Here is a 22,306-nt window from a genome sequence, read left to right on the forward strand (position 1 = left end):
ATCTGTCTCTGGCACAGGGGCCGCAAGTTTCCAAGCCCTACCGTGCGGGTACCTGGGCCCCCGCACCCCGGAGCTCCCCCTGCCACGGGGGTGTGCTGCACGGCCAGTAGAGAACTGAGCACCAGATGAAGAAGCGTTGGTCCCTGTTGGCCTCTCTGGCTTGTGCAGTTAGTTACTTCCATCTTAAATACTGTAGAAAAATAAGCCATCTGTGACGCAAGGAGCCCCACCAGTCTGCCACGCGTGGAGAAGGACGATCGGCTCCTCTGGAGTGGGCCCGGGGGCCTCCGCTGCAGCCGGGCTGGTGAGCCCAAGGGTCTGGGTGCCTGTCCCCACCGCGGCATCTTTGGGTCACATCCACAGTCCTTCAGCGGGCACACCTCCGGCACCCCGCGCTCTGCGGCCACGGTACCTGGGGCTCCTGGGCCGGCTCCGGGCCCTCCAGCCCCACCCTCGGTCTCACGCCCACTGCTAAGCAGGCCGAGGCACAACTCCCCGGCACTGTCTCCAGGTCCCTGGGGCGTCCCCAGGGCCACACGGCCTCGGGTGGGCACCTGAGGCAGGGCCTAGTCCAAGGGCTCCTGCTTTATCCGGACCTGCGGTGGGGGTGGGCTGCGGCCGCCGCTCCTCCCGGCAGAGCACGTACTCGCTGAACTGGGAGGAGTCCACGCCACCCCCACAGGACGCGGCCACGCTGAAGCCCCTCTGGAACAGCCTCTCCAGGACCTGCCGGGGGAGAAAGAAGGGTCAGCCGCGTGCAGCTGCAAGGGTCGTGGCCTCGCGGGCCGTGAGATGTCCTGTTAAGACCTCATGACAGTGACCACCCTGCAGAACCACCGGGTGGGCAACCACAGGAAGGACAGGTGCAGCCAGGCCCCGGGTCCCCCTGGGTGACCAAACCTGGGAAGGCGACCTCGCCCCCGCTGCCCTCCCCACTCTCAGGAGTCCACAGCCTTGACCCAGAGGCAGAAAGAGACTTCGGGCCCCTTCTCTCTTCTCCAGGGCATAACCTGCCTCCCTCCCCCGCCTCACTGAGGCCCGACTCAATAATAGAGACCCTGCCTGCGGCCTCTGGGCAGCCACCTGCTTCCCTGAGCTGTGAGTCCCAGATGGTTTGAGGCCTGGGGGCCCATCAGCTCAAGGGAACTCGGGGTGGGGAGGAGGAGGAGGCCCCTCGGCTTCTGAGTCTCTACAGGCCTCCATGTCCACGTGGGTTTGTGCCTCTGTGGGGGCGAGGGGAGGGGGGTCCCGTCACCGTGGCTGACACCTGTGTCCCAGGCCTCGCAAGTTCTGACTGACAGCCTATGGCACGTGTGCGTGGGTGGGGAGGGGGAGGCCTTTGCGCCCCAGTGTCCACTCCGCCCCTAAGCCTGAATCAGGAGGAGTCTGCTCCTGGGTCTGCAAGCGCTGGTGTCAGCATAGGCCCCATCCCTCCGGGGCCCCCCGGCTCTGAGCCCCGTCTGAGGAAGGCCTGCTCCGGGCGGCGGCCCGGGTGCCTGCGGCTGCGGGTCAGGGGGTGGGCAAGGGGGCTCCGGGCCACCTTCGCTCAGCGCCTGACCCTCCGCTCCTATGGCCCGGGTTTAATCTGACTCGAAAGGCAGACTCTGGGTGCCAAGTGAAGCAGACTTTGTTGAAAATACTCTGGGCCATTTTTATAGAACATCCTTTCGGTTAAAAAAAAAAAAAAAAAAGCACAGATCAATTTTTTTAAGTCCGTCCCCCAGGCGCCATCATTTAATTATGAGCGGGACATAAATTATGCATCGACACATTGTTGCCTTTCCTGTAAGATGGCACGGAGGGCTTCACCGTCAGGGGCCACGCCTCCGTCCACCTATCCCTGCTGCCCCAGGGCCGCGGGCGGGGAGGCAGGGGCGCGGCGGGCCCAGCCCTCACCTACGCAGCCCTCACCTGCACCGAGTTGAGCCTGCAGTAGCCGTTGAGCGGGAAGCGGATGACGTGCGTGGGGTCCTGGTTCCAGCCGGCGTTGACGGAGTTGCACATGACGTCGCCAGTCTCGGGGAAGACCTCCTCGATGAGGGCCTTCTCGCCGCTGAGCGCAATCCGCTCCCCCAAGTCCGGCGTGACCCGCACCACCAGGCAGTCACAGGCGCGGCTGCGGCGGCGCTGCTCCTGCTCCTGCTGCCAGCGCTCCAGCTCCCGCACCATGGGCTGCAGCTGGTAGTAGCGGGCCTCCTCGTACAGCAGGCTGAAGTCCTGCGGGGGCGCACAGGGCAGGGCAGCGGCTGGGGGCTGCGCCTGCCGACCCCGGCCCCCCACGCACCCCGCCTGCCCGGGCAGTTCCGTGTGGCCCCCGGGGCTCGGTGCGACCTGGATGGCCGTGCCCCTGGCACAGACGGGGCAACGGGCTCAGGTGACTGTGTGCGAGCCCCGGGAGTCTAGCCTTCACCCCAAGGCAGCAGCTGGTGTGCACCTGTGCCAGATACCTTGCGCTCGTCCATCTGGGCTCGAGTCCCTGGAGCAGCGAGAGGCCTCTGGAAAGACCAGGGGGCTGGGCTAGGAGAGCCCGAGGCCGTGCCTACACCTTCTTAGAAGCCCAGACACGAGAGGCTGGGCCAGGCACAGGGCAACAGCATCGCCATCTGCCCCCGAGGAGCTCAGGGCCCAGCAGGGCAGCAAAGCAGACCTGCCTGGGTGGGATCTTTGGCACCCCATCTACCAGCCCTGAGGCCTCTGATCGTCAGTTACTGACCTTCTCAGAGCCTCAGTTTCCCTGTCTACAAAAGAGACATAAACACCCAGCTCAGAGAGGAGGGTGAGGTCTAAGGGATGACAAAATGTGCCAAGTGCCAGGCCCACCCTGCCCTAGCAGGCCGAGTGAGGAGGTGTCAGGGAGGTGGGGAGGCCACCTCCAGGCAGCCCACTCCCAGGCTGGCACGTTCCCAGCAACTGTCCCCTAAACACATGCATACCCATACTTGCCCTGGCTCTGAGTAGCTTAGGCCCCAGGGCTTGGGGCACTCACTGGGGCTCACCTCAAGGCTGGCTGGTGAGCCTGAGGACCCCTGGGGGGAGGCAGGGGGGCCCAACCCCCACGCAGGGCCCAGCCCCACAGGCCCTCGGTCCCTTCCACCTGTTGGCCCCAGCCTCTGGAACTGCTCTGAGGGAAGCCCAAGCTCTAGCCCCTACCCGGACCTGTCATCTGTCAGGGACCCACCCTGTCCCTCTGATGGGGTTCCTCAGGGCTCCGTCCTGGGCGTCCACTCTCATCCACTCCCAAGGTTTTAAATGATATCTGCACGCGTTTTTCTGTACAGCCCAGAACATCCCCATGTGATGCCCCCAACACCAAATCCCTGCAGGAGTGAGGTGCAACGCTCCCTCGAGCCTGTTCCACGCCTGGGCCTCCATGCACGGACTCAGGACCCAAGCCAAAGGCCAGGAGGCAGCCTTGAGAGTCCCCCCACCTCCGACTGGTCCACACCGTGGCCTTCCGTGGCCAGCTCCTAAACATAAACCTCATCTGCCACTTTGCTCTATCTTCGTGGTCTCCCACCTGGACCAAGGCCTCAGGAAACCTCCCTCGGCCTCCCGCTCCCACCCCTCACCCCAACTGCACCCTTGCCCACACAGCAGCCAGCGCTGTCCTTCTGACTTGCAAACCCGATGTCACTCCCTGCTCACAACCCTTGCACTGCATTCAGGGTAAAACGCCGAATGCCGCGCAGGCCGCCTAGGTCCCACCTCGACCAGCAGCCCCCTCCCCCTACACACACTGTCCCAGGCCAACAGCTTCTGTCTGGTTCTGGAAGGTACCAAGCTTCTTGGCCTTCAAGCTTGTTTCCCCCGTTCCTCTTTCACCACCCAGATAAGCATCATCGTTCCCCCCAAACCCCCCGGGGCCAGGCTCCCCATGGTTCCCCTTCACCTCGCTCTCTACGTCTATGAAACATTTGCCCCCCACCCCGGGAACTCGTGCATTTCTATTTTTTTTTCTTTGTTCAACACCTGTCATCTCACTAGATCGTAAGCGCTATGGGGACAGGACCCACGTCGGCCCTGTATTTCACTGTATCTCTGGCCTGACTCTGGTTGTTGGCACCCGGTATCAGTTGGATGGAGGACAAAACAGCACCAGCGCCACGGGTCCTCCGGGTGCAGGAAGGAAGGACATCTGCCGGCTTGAGCCAGGCCTGAGCTTTGTTCCCCCGGGACCCCCCACTCCCCATGCCGTGGCCGGGCCCCACGAGGAGGCAGGCCTCTCGGAACCAGGTCAGCCACCCTGGACAGGCACCCCCCGCCCCCCAGACCTGGGGGCAGCCTTTTGTTTAAAGGGTATTTGGCTTGGGTCAGGGTTTCCCCTGCCAAGTGCCCACAAGCAACAGATGTAGGAACTCTGTAACTCCGTGTGTAACTCTGGCCCACAACCGTCCCTCAACACGGCAAACGAGATGGGGTACGCGCGGCCGCTTAATTGTTGTTACACCCTGATAAATAAGCTAAAAATGTGAGAAAACAAAATTAGTTTAGAAAAACTGATTTAGCCCTCGGCTTCATCGTTTAACTTTTTATGGTTGCCATGACGACCGTGGGTCCATTTATTAAGTCACAGCGTCCCCTGTGTAATGCCACCGCACAGGCAGCGCAGGGGAGCGGCTGGCGGCCGACTTACCTTGAAGTCATCCGGGAGCAGCAGTTTTGACGTCCGCAGGAAGCTCAGGACATAGCGGAAAATCTCCCCGTCCCGGTCGATGAAGTAATGTTGCTTCAGACTGTCCAGGACGATGGGCTCGGTGCCATTGAAGAGGCGGCTTATTCTGGGAGAGGGGGGAGCAGGGGTGATGGAAGGGCCAGTCACCTGCCCCACCGGAGGGGCAAGGGGGCCTTCCCTGGGTAACTAGGCCCCTGCCAGGCCCCGCAGGTGTCTGCATACCCCCAGGGCGGTCAGGTCCCAGTCACAGAGGACACTGGCACATGCTGCACACCCGGCCTACACTCACAAGCCACAGCCAGAGAGACACACACACCTGGCCGCGTGCACCTGCCCGCCGACACACTACCGGCCCGGAAAACTAGAGTGACACGCAGACACAGCCTCCTCGCCCCCCACACACAAACCTTTGCCAGGCACACCCGCCCAGAAAACTCCTACCGACCAGCAGATACCCCAGCCCACAGCCTCACGCCCAGTGAACGCACGTAAACCGGGCACGTCAGTCTCGGGTCACACACATCCACCTCACCCAACCCACATGAATGAGCATCAGAGGCGACACACTTGGGCAACAGGCTCAAGATCACACGGTCCCCTCCCCTGCCACACACGAATCGCGGGCAGACCCAGACACACCCAGGAAAAGGACATGCCAGCCAATGAGAACCACCGAGACACAGCTGTGTAGGCTGACAAACTCACAGACAGACCACGCAGAGCCACTCACTCGGGGAGCCCTAGGGGAGGAAGAGAGGCAGGCGGGAGGGATAGCATGTGTGCACACACACACGCGCACTCTACAGTGTGCCTGCACACAAGCTGTGGTGTGAGCATGTACACATGCACCACAGCCTATGCACATACACGCACCCGGTATGTCCCCAGACGCCGGTGTATTCACGTGCAGAAGCAGGTGTGCACACCTGGCAGGGGAGAGACGTCCCATCCCAGCACCCTGTCCTCTGAAGGGCAGTGGTTCTGACAGAAACACAGGACCTGCAGGAAGCTCGTGGGGAGCCCCCGATGCCTGTCCCTGTCCATTCCAGGGAGGAGGACCCCTGGCCCCAGGGCCAGGGCAGCCGGCCCCTTTTGGCTCAGCTGTGGACAGTGAGGAGCCCCAAGGAGGGGCGGGGACGGCCAAGAGCTTGATTCAGGAACAGGTGGGAGGTTGGCGGGGTGCCGTGAGTGACAGCACCTCCAGATACCCTTCAGCAGGCATAGCCACACACCAGCAACACCCTGGCACGGCGACAGCTTATGTGCACCGCCTGGGAGAGGGGTGGCTCTGTCTGGGACTGACCCTGTCTGCACCCACAAGGACCCTCCAGGGATGCTCCCTTCTCCACCAACAGCCCGGTCCTCCGTCCGTTCTAAGTCACTGGTCCTCAGAGCACATGAGTTGGGTAGATACTGAGGGGTGAGAGTCCCCAAAGCGTCTCAGGTCCTCCCGTCTATACTGTCCTCCGGTCTGGTGGCCTGGCACGCTCAAGGCACCGGCCACAAGGGCCTGCTCTGGCCTGCGGTAGCCACGCAGCCACCTCTTCTCACTCTGGGGCCACGGCTGAGCCCCTGTCCCAGCGGGGCCATATAAAGGGCAAGGCTGCCTCATGGATGGGCGTGAGCAGCTCAGAGTCCAGGATGAGGTGTGGAGAGGCCCAGACCCGTGGAACCAGTACTGCAGTCACCCAGACACAACTCATCTCCGGACTCCCAAGGCCCCTGAGCCCTGTCACCCTCCCAGGCCTGGGGAACGCAGCCCCTGCTGGAAAGCCTAGTGGGCTCCAAGGCCGCTTCCAGCTGCCGGAGCCCCTAAGACCTGGCCTCTGCGGAGCTTGGGACATGCAGAATGAGGGCCATGAAGGGCCCCAGGCGCAGATGGGACTAAGCAAGGCTGCCGGGTCCCACAGGCCATCCTTGGCCGAAGCCCCACATGTCACACCAGCAGGAGGAAGGAAAAGCCACATTCGTAGGCAAGCTAGCCGGTCCGAAGCCTCCACAAGCCTGTGGAACCTTGTCCCCGCTTCCTGGCTGAGCTCAAACACTCTGTGCGGCAAGTAACGTTCTAGGCCTGGGTACCTTGCAGATGTCTCTGATGCCAGGGCTGGCTGGAGCTCCACACCACCCCGTTGGTCTAGGGGACCCCTGGGGCCACCCACATTCTAGGGCTGCCTGGGTTCTAGGTTGTTTTATTGGTCAGATGCTAGAAGGTTCTCAACCTGCCTTATTTTAAGACGTGTTCTAGATATTACCATCGGTATCCATTTGAAGGACAAAGGCCTTTCCCACCCTCAGGTCTGAGGCTACGGAGGAGGTAAATTGAGGGCAGGTTAGGACAACTGCCGCAAAAAGGACTCTCCTCATCCTTCCCCTCCCTACTTGCAGGGTCTCGAGAGCCAGCTCCTTCCCTGGGCCACCCTCTGAGAGAGGCTGCAGGGTGTGGGACAGCAACTTCTGGAAGTCCTTCTCAGAATAATCCAGCCAGTTCTGATCCCAGCTGACAGGGGTCTCCTTTTTTTTAAAAAAAAAAAAAAAAAAAGCTTTGGCTCCAATTTCCTGGATGGTTCAGTGGAAGGTTTTATTAGTTCTGAAGCTCCTGGCTTAATTTGCTGCTTCCCACATCCAGTGTGGACACCACCTTGGGGCCGTGATGGCAGCAGCTAATGGATGTCCGGCAGGGACAGGCGAGGTAGCAGCCCTGGGGCGTCCACTTCCAGCCCTGGGGCAGCCGTGCTCTGCTCTTTCTGGGCACAGGCTGATGGCTGTGCCTGAGCCAGCTGGTGGCCGCACCTGCCCCGGTGTTGGAGTCACCCCGATGAGCCAAGAACCAGAAGCCCGGGCATAGTCCTGCGGGTGCAGGGTCCCAAGGCTGTGGGACACCAGCCCCCTGGCCTCACGGCACTGCCCAGGGCGGGACTTTCCTGAAATCCCGAAGTCCCCTGGGGTGACCTTAGCACTCTTACTCGTTCATCTCTTGGTGACTCAAACATCAGTGCCATGGGTAAGGGATTGATCTTGGTTTCCGGAATTGGTGAAAAGACTTTTTAAAAAAAAAAATATTAATGATTCAATTAAAGAAGGATGAGAGAGAGCTGTGGGGCTCTTGCCAGCACAGCTGTCCAACCCACTTCCCAGGCCCGGCCTGACCCACTGTCCCCTGACTGTCCTACAGGTCCCACCACCCCTTGGTCTCTGGGCCAAAGCTTTAGGCCTAGGGAGCAGCTCTCCCCTGAGTCAGAAGCCATCCAGGCAAGCATGACAGATTCATCTCAGAGCCCCAGACGGCTGCCCCCTCTGGGCATATCCTGCCCCCCGAGGGTCCCACATGCCCCATCACGGGGCCACAGGGCGCTCGGCTCCCCAGAGGGCCTGCCCCGCCGCAGAGCAGGATGATGGGCAAAGATGAGCTGCACTGCGGGTATGAGAGGGGAGGGCTGCCCCTGTCCTTGCCCATCCAGGCGGCAGCCCGAAGACAAGAATGAGGCAGCCACTCCCCGCAGGCCTGAGCTGTGATTACTCTAGAAAGGCAAGTGTCTGATTTCAAGAAACACTCTTCAGAGAGGTTGTGGGCAAGGGTTTTATGAATTTCACTCACAAACGTCGTCAACCGATTAAGGGATGATCTATCTCAAACAACTCGGGAATGCCGCAGAAGGCAAAATTGAAATTAAATAAGCAGAATCCATCTCCCATCCTAGACAGAGCTCTGCCGGCGAGCGCACAGGCCGGCCCTGCTGCTGTGGCCTCACGGCTGCCGGCCCCGCGAGGCCCCCAAGTTCACAAGTGCCCCAGGCCTCGCCTCTGTGGGGCTGAGGGATGAAGTCCCAGCTGCCATCTGTACCCCAGGCTCCCCAGATTCCGATCTGGACGCTCTATCCACCTCCAGCACTTGCTCCCAGCTCCGCCCCGGCTCTCAACAAGGTACCATGCGCTACGGATGCTCTGCAGTGAGCCACCACCCCAGCGACAAGGCAGACTGACAAGAAAGCTTCCCAGAGATGATCCCTCGGTGTCTGGGGGATTAATTAACTCCTCTTGTTTTTTTAAATGTATAGAACAAGGGCGAGACCCCGCAGCCCCGGCCCTCCTGCTGCTCAGCCCCGGGTGGTGGCTGCCTCGCTGTGCCAGGAGCAAGCGGTCGTGGGCTCTGCGAGCAGCACACTGCGTCACCTCCAGGAGATGCTCGGAGGCCATCCCACCTCTGGGCAGCCCTGCTGCTATGCCAACAGGAAACCGGGTCTGCCCCTGGGAGGGCCATGCCCAAGCGGCAGGAGCAGGGGAGCCGGACGCGCCTGGCACCTCCCACAAATGGGCTCAGGAGTCAGGAGCTCCGGGGAGCTGGGCAGAGAGCAAGGTGCCCTGTTGGGAGGCTCCTGGTCAGAGACACTTCATCTGCTGAGGGGGGTCTGAGGCTCATGCTTATCCACAGCCTGAACACCCTGACATTCCTAGCTAGTCACTGCAGCTCTCCCCCTCCCCCCTCGCCACCCCTCCCCGCCACCCTGCCTCCCCGGGGCACAAGGGAGCCTGCTGCTACCCCGCAGGATCTAGCAGGGGCCACTCCAACAGACAAAGATGGCAAATTGCAACTCCCACTCCTCCCTCTCCTTGTGTCCTTAACCGAGGGTTAGAGTAGGAAATAGGATTAAGTACTTCTCTCTAACACGATCCCAAGGAGTATGCAGCATGGCTCACAAACGGTCCTCTGCAAAGGCCAGGCCTGGGTCTCAGTCCAGAGGAACCTGAAGGTCCTCGGGCTTCCCAGCCGGCTGCTGGCCAGGTGGGGCTGGCTCCGAATAGGGGGCTTCGGCCGGCGGGTCAGGAACTCCACCTAGCACTTTCAGCGCCACCAACCCAGGGTCGCAAGTTCCTGTCTAAAGCATCTTTCGAGGGGCAGACTCGGTCCTCCCGAACCCCAGTGCCCCCAGTCTGGGGGAGCAGGTGGGCCCTGGAGAGCCCGCACGCAGGCTGGCGGAGGGCACGGACCCCACTGGTGGCAGCAGGCTGGCGATGCTGCCGGGAACCACTGCACGCCTGGTGCTACCAGGGGCTTGGCTCTTACCTGGAGTCGGGGTACTTGGTGAGCGTGGCCAGGCTGCTGGTGTACATGTGGCCACCCACATCGATATGCACGGGCGCATTGGACTTGGTGAGCTGGGCTGGCAGTGGGATGCCCTGGGCGGCCAGGGGAGACACAGGCGACCGGGTAAGAGACAACCGGGACATGCTTCCTCCCTCCTGGAGATGGAAACAAGGCGAAAACAAGAGTTTCTCCACGACGGAGCTGTGCACTCACTCCCCTTTATTGCCAACGTGATCACAGATCTAATCAGATCACTTCTGCTGGGGCCTGATCACATATTCAGCTGACAAATTATGGCCACCACTGTAATTAAGTGTATTTGCATCATTTTCTTCAAAGTACCAGAGGGGGAAAAGAAAGATGCTTATTAGCAATAAGAAATCAGGAAAAAAAAAATTTCAAGGTATCAGCCTCCGGGGGCATAAAACAAACTGCAAAATTCTAATTAAAGGTCGCGGGCTTATGTGTTAGATGTGAAATATCCCCTGACAAACGAATCACCAATTTGTGAATTGGGATTCAGGGGTTTTTTGCAAGTTTGTCTCAGTAACGAGACACCTCTAAATTAGTGACTTCCTCAGCACCTAAGGCGTTGAGTTTTATACATGTAGTAAATTTCACATCAAATTAAGAGCATTTTTGTTTCAAAAAAAATACATAATCCGCACAGCCAGTCAACAGCCATCCCTTGGATGCGGAGGCTGCGAGCAAGGGCGGCCGGTGGGCAGGCAGGCGCTGGGGAAGAGGACCAGGAGGGGGCCCCCGGCCGCTGCCCAGCCCACCCTGCTGGCTCTCACCGCGGTGCCGGCGCTGCCGTGGGCGTGAAGCGAGGACCCGCTCGGCCGCTCCTTGCGGTGAGGCATCTAGGCTTCCATCGCTGCCCAGAGTATCTGTGGGGAGCACCGACAAAACCACAGGGCTTTTACTCCTCAGCAGTCCTGCGTGCTGGGTCTCCCAGCGTCGGAGATGCTTGCAAGCATCCTTCCCGCCTACGCTGTCTGGGACCCCATAGCACACAGCCCTCTCCGGATTCCACCCGCCACTACCCTGTCCCCACGTCCCAAAGCCGGAGCAGTTCATGCATGCACACGTGCGCGCACACACACACACACACACACACACGCTCACACACGTGTTTTCTGGGCAGCTCCATGTCTGCTAATTCGGTTAATGACAGTGCTGAAGCATATGCTCACCATTATTGCCCCAAAATGTTTCAGAACAAATCTGATTTCCCTGGTATTTTGGTTCAGAGCCACATTACCAAGCATGTCTCCTCTTGCATCAGCAGAGAGCCCCGTGGACCACAGCTCAGGGATCCCCCACCCTCCACGGGCTGGGGAGCCCGGGAACCTCTCCGAACACCACCTCCACCGTGTTAAGATGCAGTCTGTGAATGGCCAGACACGCAGAAGCCTCTTTTGGCAGAAGAGGGGAAGTCACTTAGGAGGCCACCTCTTCCCTGGGGTGCCTAAGAGAGGAAACTTGTCTTTGTTTGCCTAGCCCACACCTCTGCAGTTTCTCCCCAGCCCCGCAGAATGGTCTTATCTGTGCCTAATGAATTCCAGATCCCCTCAGGATCACACGGCCCAAGGCATTGGAGAGCTGGCCAGAAGGAAACAAGACAGCAGCTCGGCAAATGGACCCTCTCTCCTGCTCCCCCCCCAGGCACTTGCGACTTTGCTCTATGCCACGACCAGCAACTGAAATAAGACTGTCCCTCAGTAGCTAGAAGCCACCCTAGGACACTGCAGGAGGGGTGGGGGTCTGTGCAGCCCCTTGCATTGACTGGAGGCTGTCTCCTGGGGCACAGTGAGCACCCCCACCCTCACACCCATACCCCCACACACGCTGACTCCCACCGGCCTCACCTGGACTTCTCTCTCTCGGGTTTGACTTTGTGCCTTGAAATTCAACATCCAGTTTTAAAACATGGACCAAGGTCCAATGAGCATCGATCCTGCCAGTTTAAGTAAGGTTACTCTCCTTGGCTTTGCTCTGCCTTCTGTGTCCTGGCAAGTTCCCTGACATGAACCTGGGGTGGGGGTGGGGGTGCCATGAGACGGTGACGTTTCACTTATACTCTCGCTGGGGGGCTACTCAGGGTCTGCCGCTTGCGGCATCCCTGACTTCTGGCCAGCTCAGAAAAGCAAAGCAGGTCACTTATCTCAAGGAAGTTCTGAGAAACCAAAACAGATCTCAGGATGGGTTTTCCTGCCCTGGGAGGCTCCACTGGGGGAGGAGCCAGAAGGAAAGCCACACGCAGGATAAACTGCTCCAAGGAATTCCGATGGAAATTCTATCAAGGCCGACTGCGCAATGTTTTCCCAACTACCAGGACACCACTCGAGTGACATTTAACACCAAGTACCCATCACAAAAGCTCTTCGGTCCCGTTCTCATCCAGCCTCTGTTTCCATCACAAGCACGACCTGATGTTCACGGCAAACCAGGAACTCACCATTGGAAGCCCCAGGCTTTACGCCTCCACCAGAACCTCCGGCGCAGTCTCCGGCCAACGCATCTGTGCTGGACAATGCACCTTTCCCCCGACACCACTGCTGAGGTCAGAAGCACAAAAGTGGGTGCAGTCAGAGACACAAGTTCATTCCTTCACCACCACCAGCAAACCCACGACCCCACGACCCCACGACCGAGCCCCAGCGCGCCCCGGCCCTCCCCGGGCTCGCCCACACCGCCTGTTGCAGGGCCCTCGGCGGCGCAGCGTGCTCGGGGCCTGCGGGCTTCCACGCTGGCTGGGGATTGACCTGCTTCTCTGAGCTGCGGTGGGAGCCCCGGTCCCGTGGCCGCCGCCGCCGCCGCCGCCGAGCCCCGCCCGCCCGAGCAGAGGGAAGCGAGCAGAATGCCACGCTCATTTACACACAAAATGATTTTGTGTCCCATTGTGCTCGCAGTTGTTCAGCTCTCTGGGGGTGATTAAACTGGCTGAGCTGCGGCAGCTTGAGACGATTTCACTAAATCGCTTCTTCGTGAAGTCGCTTCTTTGCTAAGCTGTTATTTTAACCATAAAAGGTAAACAGAAGGCGCCTCGCGAGCTCCCTTCAGCTCTGCGCCCTGGGCGCCCGCCTGCGGGCACGAGTGCCAGGGGCCTGCAGCATGGGCCGGGGGTGGGGGTGCAGGGGGAGGGCGGCCCGGAGCAGGGGGGCGGGGGGCGGGCATGCCACCTGGTGCGCGCCAGCCCCGCCGCGGAGCCCGCCGGCCGGTGTGAACTTCGGGGCGGCCAGAGCCGCCTGGGCCGAGGCCCGCGGCGCCGCGGGGCGGGGGCGGCCGCGGAACCCGAGGTGCCCGGCAGGGCGGGGAGGGGTGCGCGGCGGGGGCGGGGCGGAGGACAAAGTTAAATCAAGAGGCAGACACTTAGAGACCACAGATGGGAAGCTCGCCTAATTAAGGACGTAAAAGCGCTTTTGTTCTCAAAGTTTATTGTTGCCGGGATTTAAAAAAAAAATTAATTGAAACTAATGCTGTTATTCACTCGTGCAGTTAAATTCCTTCGTGCACATTTGAGACACGGAGTGAAAACTTGAAGCTCATCTTTCTGCAGTCGAGGTGGGGGGCGCGGGAGGGCGGAAAGGCGTTTGGGCCACGGGAGAGGGGCGTCCGCCGGTGTGCGCCCCGCGCGCGCGCCCGGGTCAGGGGGTCCCCGCGGGCAGGGCAGCCCCGGCGCGGCCCAGCGGCCCCCCGCCCCCCGCGCGCCCGGGGCCACCACCAGCTCCCCGGCCCCTCCCGCCCCGCTCGGACTCGCCGGGTGGGCGTCCGAGGACGCACGTCTGTCCCGTTAGAGACTTTTTCCGATTTGGGCGCCAAGCCGGGCCCTGTGCGCCCCGAAGCCCCAGCGGCGTGAGCCCGGTTCTGACCCCGGAAACTCGCTGGCCCTGCAGGGCGCTCGGCTCTGCACTGAGGCCCGAGCGCCCGGACCTGCAACCCCCCCCGCCGCGCGCGCACACACACACACACACACACACACACGCACACGCACACCCCGCCCCGCGCGGCAGGAGCTCGGCGCCCGCCCGCGTGGGGAGGGTCCGCCGGGGCCCGGGCCAGCCCACGTGGGCAGCCCCCTCCCGCGCCAGGCCTTTGTGCCGGGTGCCCCCGCGCCGCCGGCCCCCGCCGCCCGGCCCCCGGACAAAGCGGCCGCCCCCACCCAGGTGCAAACCCCGGGCGAGCGACTTTCGCGGCGTCGCCGCCACTTTGGGGACAGGGGTGCGCGGCGCCGGGCGGGGGCGGCCCGCGCGGGGCTTACCTCGGAGCCGGAGCGGCGGATCGGGCTCGGGCCCGGGCCCGGGCGCAGCCCCCGCCCCCCGCAGCCGCCGGTCTCGGGCGCAGCCTCGCCGCCTGTGCTCGCCGCGCGGGTCGCTCCGGTCTCGTCCTGGAGTTACTTTCTCTCTCGCCCCCAACCCTCCCCCCACCCACCCCTCCCGCCCCGGCCCCCGCTTCGCGCGGCCCCTCGCGGCGCGGCGCGCCGGGGCCTCCCCTCCCCGCCCTCCCCTCGCCTCCTCCCTCCTCGCCGCCGCCGCCGCCGCCGCCGCCGCCTCCTCCTCGCGCCGCGCTCCGGCCGCCCTCCCGCCGCTCCCGCCGCCTCTCCTCCTCCTCTCCCTCCAGCGGCCTTCCTGGATGGCTGGCGAGAGAGCCAGCCCCCCGCCCCGGGCCGTGGCGCGCGCCCCGCGGCGGCCGAGCCCGGACGCGAGGGCAGCGACCGGCTCCAGTTGCCGGCGCGGCGGGCGCGAGCGGGAGCGCGCGGCGACTCCTGGCTCGGGGCTCGGCTGCGCCGCGGGGCAGAGGATTAGAGTCGCAATTAGCTCCGCGCGCCCGCGCCTGCCGCGCTCGGCGACACGAATGCGCCGCGTCCCCTCCTCTCGCCCGGCGATCCCGCCCGCCTCTCCCGGAGCCCGCGCCCGCCCGCCCGCCCGCCGCGGCCTCCGCCAGGACCCTCCCGGGAGCGCCGCGCCCGGGCCCCCGCGCCCCCCGCGCCCCCCGCGCCCCGCGGCCCCCGCCCCCCGCCGGCCGGCCACGCGGCGCCCGGGCCTCCTCCGGGCTCGGGAGGGGGCGGGGGAGAAGCTGATTTTAATCATTGTCATTTCATCTGATGTAATATTTCCCCGGGCGCTTTCAGCTGGGCATAAATTTTCGGCTCCCAAATAAGTAACACAGGGCACGTTTCTCACATTTCTTGACTCTTCGGTTACAAAGAGGAGAGCAGCCGCCGCCGCGGCGCCCGGGGGCAGGGGCGGGACTTGGGGAGCCGCTGGGCGGCGAGGCGGCCGGGCCGGGGCTGCGGCGGGGCCGGGGGCGGGGGGCCGGGGCCCGGGGCCGCCCCTCCCCCCGCGCGGCCTCCCCCCGCGGGGCTCGGCCCGGGCTGCCCCTCCGCCGTGACGTCTGCGGACACGCGGTCGGCTCCGGGGGGCGGGGGGGGCCCGGCCGGCAGCCCGCGGCCAGACGCGCCATTTCCTTCCCGAGCGCAGCGCGGCGCGGCGGCGGCCGGCACTGCCCGGGGCGCCCCTCCCAGCTCCGCGGGGCGGCGGCCCCTCCCCTCCCCTCCCCCTCCCCCGCCTGCCCCCTTCCTCCTGCCCCCCCTCCCCGAGCGCCCCGCCCGCCCCCCTCCTCTCCATTTCCCGACTCCTTGGAAACCGAGCGCCGAGTCTCCAGCGCGCGCGGCCTGCGCTGCGCCCCCGTCCGGCTCCGGGGACGCCCGGGCCCCCGGCAGGCTCGGCTGCGGGGCGGGCGCGCTCCCCTCGGCGGCACCGCGGCCCCCCCGCGCCCCCGCCGGCCCGCGACGCCCTCTAGCGGCCTCGCTCGTGGGGGGTGGGGGTGTGGGGGGCGCTCGGGGCCGACCCGGGGCGCGGGCGCTGGTGGCAGAAGCACCGAGTCGGGGCCTGCTTCCCTTCCCTTCCCTTCCCTTCCCTTCCCTTCACCTCGCGCGTGGCGAGGGCGCCCGGCCGGCGCTTCTGTAACTTCTCCACGCGGGAATAAAGCAGGAACTTTCCTTCCTAAGGGGAGGTTCTATTTATTTATTTATTTTAGAGCTCGAACTGCAGGAGAAGGGGGAAATTTTCTCATTAAAGTCACATCCCCGCAGTTAGTTCAATTACTTGATATATGCAGAAGATGTTGTAAATTTATAGATTTAAATAGCTTACAAAGATGCCGCAGGCCCCATCAGTTAATTTCCTTAATTTATGGATTTTTGGCGGCTCCTAGAACTGAAAGGGGGCCTGGAAGTAGGTCAGGGATCTGCGCGGTGGCGGCTCCAGCGCGGCCCACGGGCTGCCCACTCAGCTCCCCACGCCCTGGCGCCGCCGGGCTTCTGGCTCCCAGCTCTGGCCTCACAGCACCACTCTCTGCTCTCTGCGCTGTGGCCAGGCCAGCCCAGGCCAGCCCAAGCCAGCCCGGGCCCGGGAGGTGTGCTCTGCGAGGTGGCCCAGGTGGCCGACTGCCCCAGTGGCTCCAGGGCTGCGCGGGGGCTCGGGCACAGCAAAGCCCCCATCTACACTCACCCCACCCAGCACCGAAGGAATGGACCCAGATGGGAAGTGAAGCAAGAGTCCAAATACTGTGACCTCCCGAGTCCTCCCTTAAATACTGGCAGGGTGGGACCCACAGATGGAGCAGGGTGTGGGTACCGACCCCATTTCCAGGCCTGTGAGTGCTTGAGAGTAGGGGAGCAAGAGGAAAAATGCACCAGGCTCGCGGAAAACCTGCTTGTCATGGCCCTTGTGGCCCTAGCATCCCTCATCAACCCCCTCTTCCTAGGCGTCAGCCAGAATGGCTTTGTTTTGTGTTCATCATGGATAAATATATACATATAAATTCATACTTAAAAGATTGGTATGAACCAAACTGTTTTAGGAAGCCACATGGTGATGTGATTAGTATTGGTATTCATGATTTAACATTTCTTTTCCCACTAGATGAAGTTTCTAAGATTTGCAAGGTACATGTCAAGGACGGGTGTATAAATGGATTTTTATTTATTCACAACTCCAAGACTAATTGCTTCTCTTTGCCTCAAGGCCATGAGATTGGTTTTAATATGACACTTCAAAAGTATTCATGGAACTACAGAGATACTAAGTGTCATTGTTTAAGAGACAAATCTCACTGTGGTACTGGTGACCCTGAAAATAGGATGATTCCACTTTATTCTAAATTCCTGCGTGTTTTTTTAAGAGTTTCACTTTATACCAACTCTATTAAAAATGCACAACTTAATCGAAACAAGAACTGACCATTTTGCAGGACCTTTATTTCCTTAATATTGCTGGGAACTTTGTTTTCATATTCCTGAATCCTTTTATTAAAGAGCTGAACTTTATACCTGTCGTTAAGAAGAGTAAGTTTGGGTCATAATTTATCCTCAAGTGTTTTAAAAGTTCCTGGCTAAATGTCAACCATCTTTTACATTGAGAGACTTGGGCATGGATTGTGATAGGCATTTAATGATCTGTGGTAGATAATGCAATGGTGAGGCTGTTCTTTTTTTCTTTTTTAATTGCAGATGTATAATTAGGACTGAAAACATGTTGAAACATCTTGGGAAATGCATCTTGTTTCGTTAACTGTGGTCCGAGAGACAAAATTGGATGTGAGGCTAATCCGAATGTAACTTGCTTTATCAGTAGATTTGACTGGAGCTTAAGCCATTACGGCTCATATTTGAAAAAGTGGGTTCAAACCTGTGTTGGCTTTGAGGCCACAGCCCCTCCGCAGGTGCTTACGGGAAGCGTGGCGTGGGTCCCAAGCCCTGCACACAGGTGCTGTCGACAGGACCTTGGTCTCCAGATGCCTCGTAGTGGCTTCCGTTGTGATGGTGTACTTTGTCCTCGCTGTTTGCAGACAATGGTGACAAACGTGGTTAGAAATGAGGACCTCGAGTAGTAAAATGAGCTCAAAATGAGATCCCAGAATCTGCCGGACTAACTGCCTTCTCAGGAAGGCTCCCATCAGACAGCGGGCAGATGAACAGGCTGAGACACAGCTGCTGCACCAGGGGGGTGGGGGTAGGGGGGGGATGCTGGGGTGTTACAGCAGGGCTGTCTCCTCCCCCAACCCCAGGCCCCCTGGGCTGAAAGTCTGGCTCTCCTAGGTCTGTGCCCACGTCGTCGAGGCTCAGAGACGGCCCCCGACCAGGATAGGGTGCAGCCGGCCTGGCCCCAGAGACCCGTCTGACATCCACGTGGCCTCCACCCCAGAAATCCCTCCGGGTCGGAACCTCGAGAACCTGGAGAGCTGGAATGTGCGACTCTTAGATAGAGCTGCCACGTACCCCCACTGCACACTGGGGCTTCTGTCAGCGGGGGACCCATCCTGGGAGAGCAGAGGACCGGTACCCGTCCGAGGGGTGGCAGTGGGGGTCAGGGGTGCAGATTGCCCCTTCCTGTCCTTGAAGCGAATAAAATGAGACCAGCCAGGTCTCGTGGAGCTCCGCCCAGTCCCCAGCAGCAGGCCCAGTGACCGGTTCTGGTGGGACAGATTCGGGGACAGCTCTGGGTGCTACAGATCTCCTCATCCCGCCTTCCGCCTGTAGCCCTGGTGTTCTGCTCATAACCCAACCAACCTGCGTTCCCCAAGAGGCAGCATCGGGGTGACAGTAATGACACAAGACTCACATCTCCTGATCAGGCGTTCTTACATAGGGGTGACCCGTGGATGGCCTCTGGGGGACAAGGAGCCCCCCATCCCACCCCAAATTGCTCAACACTCTGCATTTGAGCCTTTTGTCCAAGGGAAGTTTCAGTGGGTTTTTTTTTTTTATTCTCGATTCTCAAAGGATCTATGTGAACATGGGTGCAAATAACCATACCTTCGAGGTGAGGGGAGTTAATTCTCTCCCATAATGGCAAGTGGAGGCTGAGTGGCTTTCGCAGAGTATCCGAGGACCCAGGTTCCCTCCACTTGCCTCTGCGGTCCTCCACACATTGGCCTGTCCTCACACCAGTTCCTCTCTGGTCTCAAGACTCCTGTAGCCCAAAGCTTCACACCTGCCTGGGCAGCATGGAGAGCAGGGAAACGATCTCATTGGCCAACGTACAAGTCAATCCCTGGGAAGGGGGTTACCTTGGACTAATCAGGTTTAGCCCTTGCCCCCTGGGGCCAGAGTTGCTCCCCTGAGCCCTGGGGAGGAAGGCGGATGGTGAGCACAGTCCACGGGCAGTGGGGAGAGAAAGGACTTGGTTCTGGGGGCTGGGGCCCACACCACGCTGAGCTGGAAGGAAGGTAGGAGCTAAAGAATGAGGAGAGGCCCCAAACCCCTAAAGGCACCTACAGCGAAGCTTGGAACAGCCATCCCCCTCCAGGTCCTCCTGGGGTCCCAGGAGACCAGACCCAAACACAGAGGCGGCCTAGTAGAGCGTGGCTACCTCCAGGCAGCCAGGCCGGGCAGCTGGGCCCAGGCCCCCTGCCCTCCTCACTTTGGGTTCCTCCCAGGTCTCATTCTTCTTTCCAGCTGTGTTCGTAATGTCCGGAGGTCCTCCCAGCAGGCCGTTAGGGTGTGAGGGATGAGGCCATTCCTTGTTCCCTGAGCAGCTCCTGTGGTTCAGTAGAGCAGTGGGTCTCCCCACAGGCCTGGCACCCAATACTGGGGAAAAGCACAACAGCAACCCTCAGGGCTGCAACACATGGAAAAGATTTCTAGAAAGCTCTTGCAGTCCCGGGGGGGGGGGGGGGCACTGAGGCCTTCTCTAGGATTCTCCAGGTCGCCGAATCAATGTAAGCCTAATCTGTATTCCTGAGGGAACAGCTCTAAATGCCAAATCTTGCCCCTTAATGACTTTGTGTGGCTGCCACTTGGCCTCCGTCCGAGTGACCACTGAAGTGGCCCTGGGCTCACCACACAAAGGGCCTTGCAGATGTATTTGCACAGGTCCAAGGGTAAAACAGTGGAGACGGTGGGGAAAGCAGCCTTTGCTCCGTCAGACACCCTGCCCCGGGCTCCTGGCTGGGCCCAGAAGCTTGGAACACCCACCTTCTTCCGTGTCATGGGCAATTCCTTCTCTTTGGGCCTATCCGGTCGGGAGACCGTGCCCTGCATGAACTTGGAAGTCTGAGTCCAGCTGGGTGACCTTGGGCTCAATCTCTCGGAGTCTCAGTATCCTCCCGTGTAACAAGAGGGCAGTGGTAGTACCGAGCTGACGAGCTGACGGGTCACTGGGAGAACGTGAAGGCAGGGGCGGAGAACTTGGCCCAGCCCAGTGTCCTCGCTCTTGAGAGGATGGTGGTTAGCTGCTGCTTCCAGTCGACTCTGCAAGGGCCTCCTCTCCAAGGGCCTCCTCTCAAGGGCCTCCTCTCCAAGGGCCTCCGGTGGACGGTGGTTACACCCTCACCCTGACTCCAGTTGCGGTTGGCTAGGCGCGCACCCACAGGGGCTGCACAGGATCTGGAGAAGGTGAGTGAGAGGGAGTCCCCTTCCATGGCCCCTTGACTCCAAGATTTGGGGGTTAAAACCTCGTGATTGTATAATTAAGATAAACATGTATGCATTAAAGAGGAGAATGTAAAAGTTGCCTAACATTTAAAGATAAGGCACAAGACTTCAGAGAAATGTCCTGCTCGCTTTGGGCCATGCCCCCGGCGGTGGAGCTAGGAAGTGTCCTCGGGCTCTTCTGTCCTCAGGGCCCTTGGGGAGAGATGGAATCCACCCCACCAGGTTGGGGCCCAGGGAACCAAAGTGGAGCCCTGGAGGGCATCAACGATCTCCTGGCAAATTCTTTTCATTTTTCAAACTGTGAAAGTCTTCACTGTCTTTTCAAAGTATTGAAATTTTAATAAGGAATACATGATCATTGTAAAAAAAAAAAAAACACCAAAAAACAAACCCACCTGTGTGCGTGCGCACGCGTGCACTCATGCATGTGCACACACACACACACACACACACACACACACAGAGGAAAAATGTATGAAGGGGAAGCCAAAATCCTGTCTCTTTTTCCCAGGGAGAAATGTGTCCATGATTCGGTGTTTGCTCAGCCAGGCTTCCCATTCATACACACAAAGATGCACAAGCACACACAGACACACGCAATTGCACCGACTCACACAGATATGCACAAAGACACACACAAACACAGCCACAGGCGCCGTTGCACAGACACACACAGTCACAGAAACATACAGTCGCACAGAAACAGGCGCGTGGATATGCAGATGCACGTGTGCTCACACGCAAGTGGCGCACACAAAGGGACATGCAGCACACACGCACATAAGACACACAGAGTCACACGTGCAAACATGCCCATGTGTACAGCTTTTAAGCTACCGCACCAAACCACTCCTAGTGATCCCACGGCCCGTCTTTCCCCCACCGTGTGTTTCAAAATACAGAAAATAACCTAACAGACACCCGTATACCCCCACCCAGATTTCACAAATGTTAGCATTTTGAGTATTCGCTTCAGATTCCGGTTTTTTTTTTTTTTTAATTTTTTTTTTTAATTTATTTATGATAGTCACAGAGAGAGAGAGAGAGGCAGAGACACAGGCAGAGGGAGAAGCAGGCTCCATGCACCCGGAGCCCGACGTGGGATTCGATCCCGGGTCTCCAGGATGGCGCCCTGGGCCAAAGGCAGGCGCCAAACCACTGCGCCACCCAGGGATCCCCAGATTCCGGTTTTAAAAGTCAAATGAAATGATACCGACCAGCCCCATCCCTTCCTTCTCCCCCCCTCCCTTAGCGACAACATTCCCCAGCACATTCTTATACTTTTGGCAACATACGAATATGTTTATAAACAATGATAGCATTTGTGTTCCGTTTGAACTTTTGCATAAATGACATCCAACGTGTACCATCTTGCGTTTTGTTTTTCCCACTCACTTTTGTCACACTACTGGGCACGGCCGGTGCCCTCACTTGTCACTCCTTTGATCCACAGGAGGCCTCCACTTCCTTCCGCACCCCCTCCCTCCACCAGCTCTTCTGTGTCTTGGACGCCAAGGGCCCCCGGGGGCCTCTCCTGCTGGAATTGGGTCTTTGATGCATTTTCTGGAAACAGTGGTTTCTGACCACCTCGGAGGGGAGGGAAGACTCCACCTCTCACCTGTCACCTCCCACCTCTCACCTCCCACCAGGCTGCTTTTGGAAGAGGCATTGCCTGGCAAGTGTCTGCCTGGATGATGTCCACTCTTCCTTTTCCCTTCCGCCTTCCCTCTCCTTCCTACCCTCTCTCCTTTTCTCCTACATCCTCTTCCCCTCTTCTCCCCCCTCCTCCCTCTCCCCCTCCCTCCCCTCCCCCTCCCCCTCCTTCCCTTCCCTTCCTTCTTCCATCCTCCTAGCCTCCAGGCGATGCAAGCCTGTGGCTGAAACGCTGGAAGGTCACCCAAGGAAGTGCAACAAAGAAAAGGCGGCTTGCTATATTTCAAAATATGACCTCCCTATGATGTTTTACGATTCTATTTTTACATTTAGGTCCCTTATCCTTTTATAATTAACTGTTGCTTCCAGTTTGAGGTCAGGATCTAAAACAGAATTTGTTGCCGAAAAATGGCTAGCCACCAGTCTTCCAGGTGAATCAGCTAGTAAAAACTTGGTA

General features: G+C 60.0%; 1 protein-coding gene across 1 annotated transcript; it reads right to left on the minus strand.

Moving 5' to 3' along the window:
• Positions 1-429: 429 nt before the first annotated feature.
• On the minus strand, positions 430-14,176 carry KCTD15 (potassium channel tetramerization domain containing 15). The gene is given in 8 exon segments (XM_025425191.3): positions 430-596; positions 598-726; positions 1,912-2,217; positions 4,634-4,778; positions 9,735-9,910; positions 10,553-10,645; positions 12,217-12,316; positions 14,020-14,176. Coding segments are annotated over 6 exon segments (852 nt in total). The 5' UTR covers positions 10,619-10,645; positions 12,217-12,316; positions 14,020-14,176; the 3' UTR covers positions 430-566.
• Positions 14,177-22,306: the final 8,130 nt, after the last annotated feature.

The sequence above is a fragment of the Canis lupus genome, chromosome 1 (assembly GCF_003254725.2).
Source record: "Canis lupus dingo isolate Sandy chromosome 1, ASM325472v2, whole genome shotgun sequence".
Classification (NCBI taxonomy): Eukaryota; Metazoa; Chordata; class Mammalia; order Carnivora; family Canidae; genus Canis; species Canis lupus.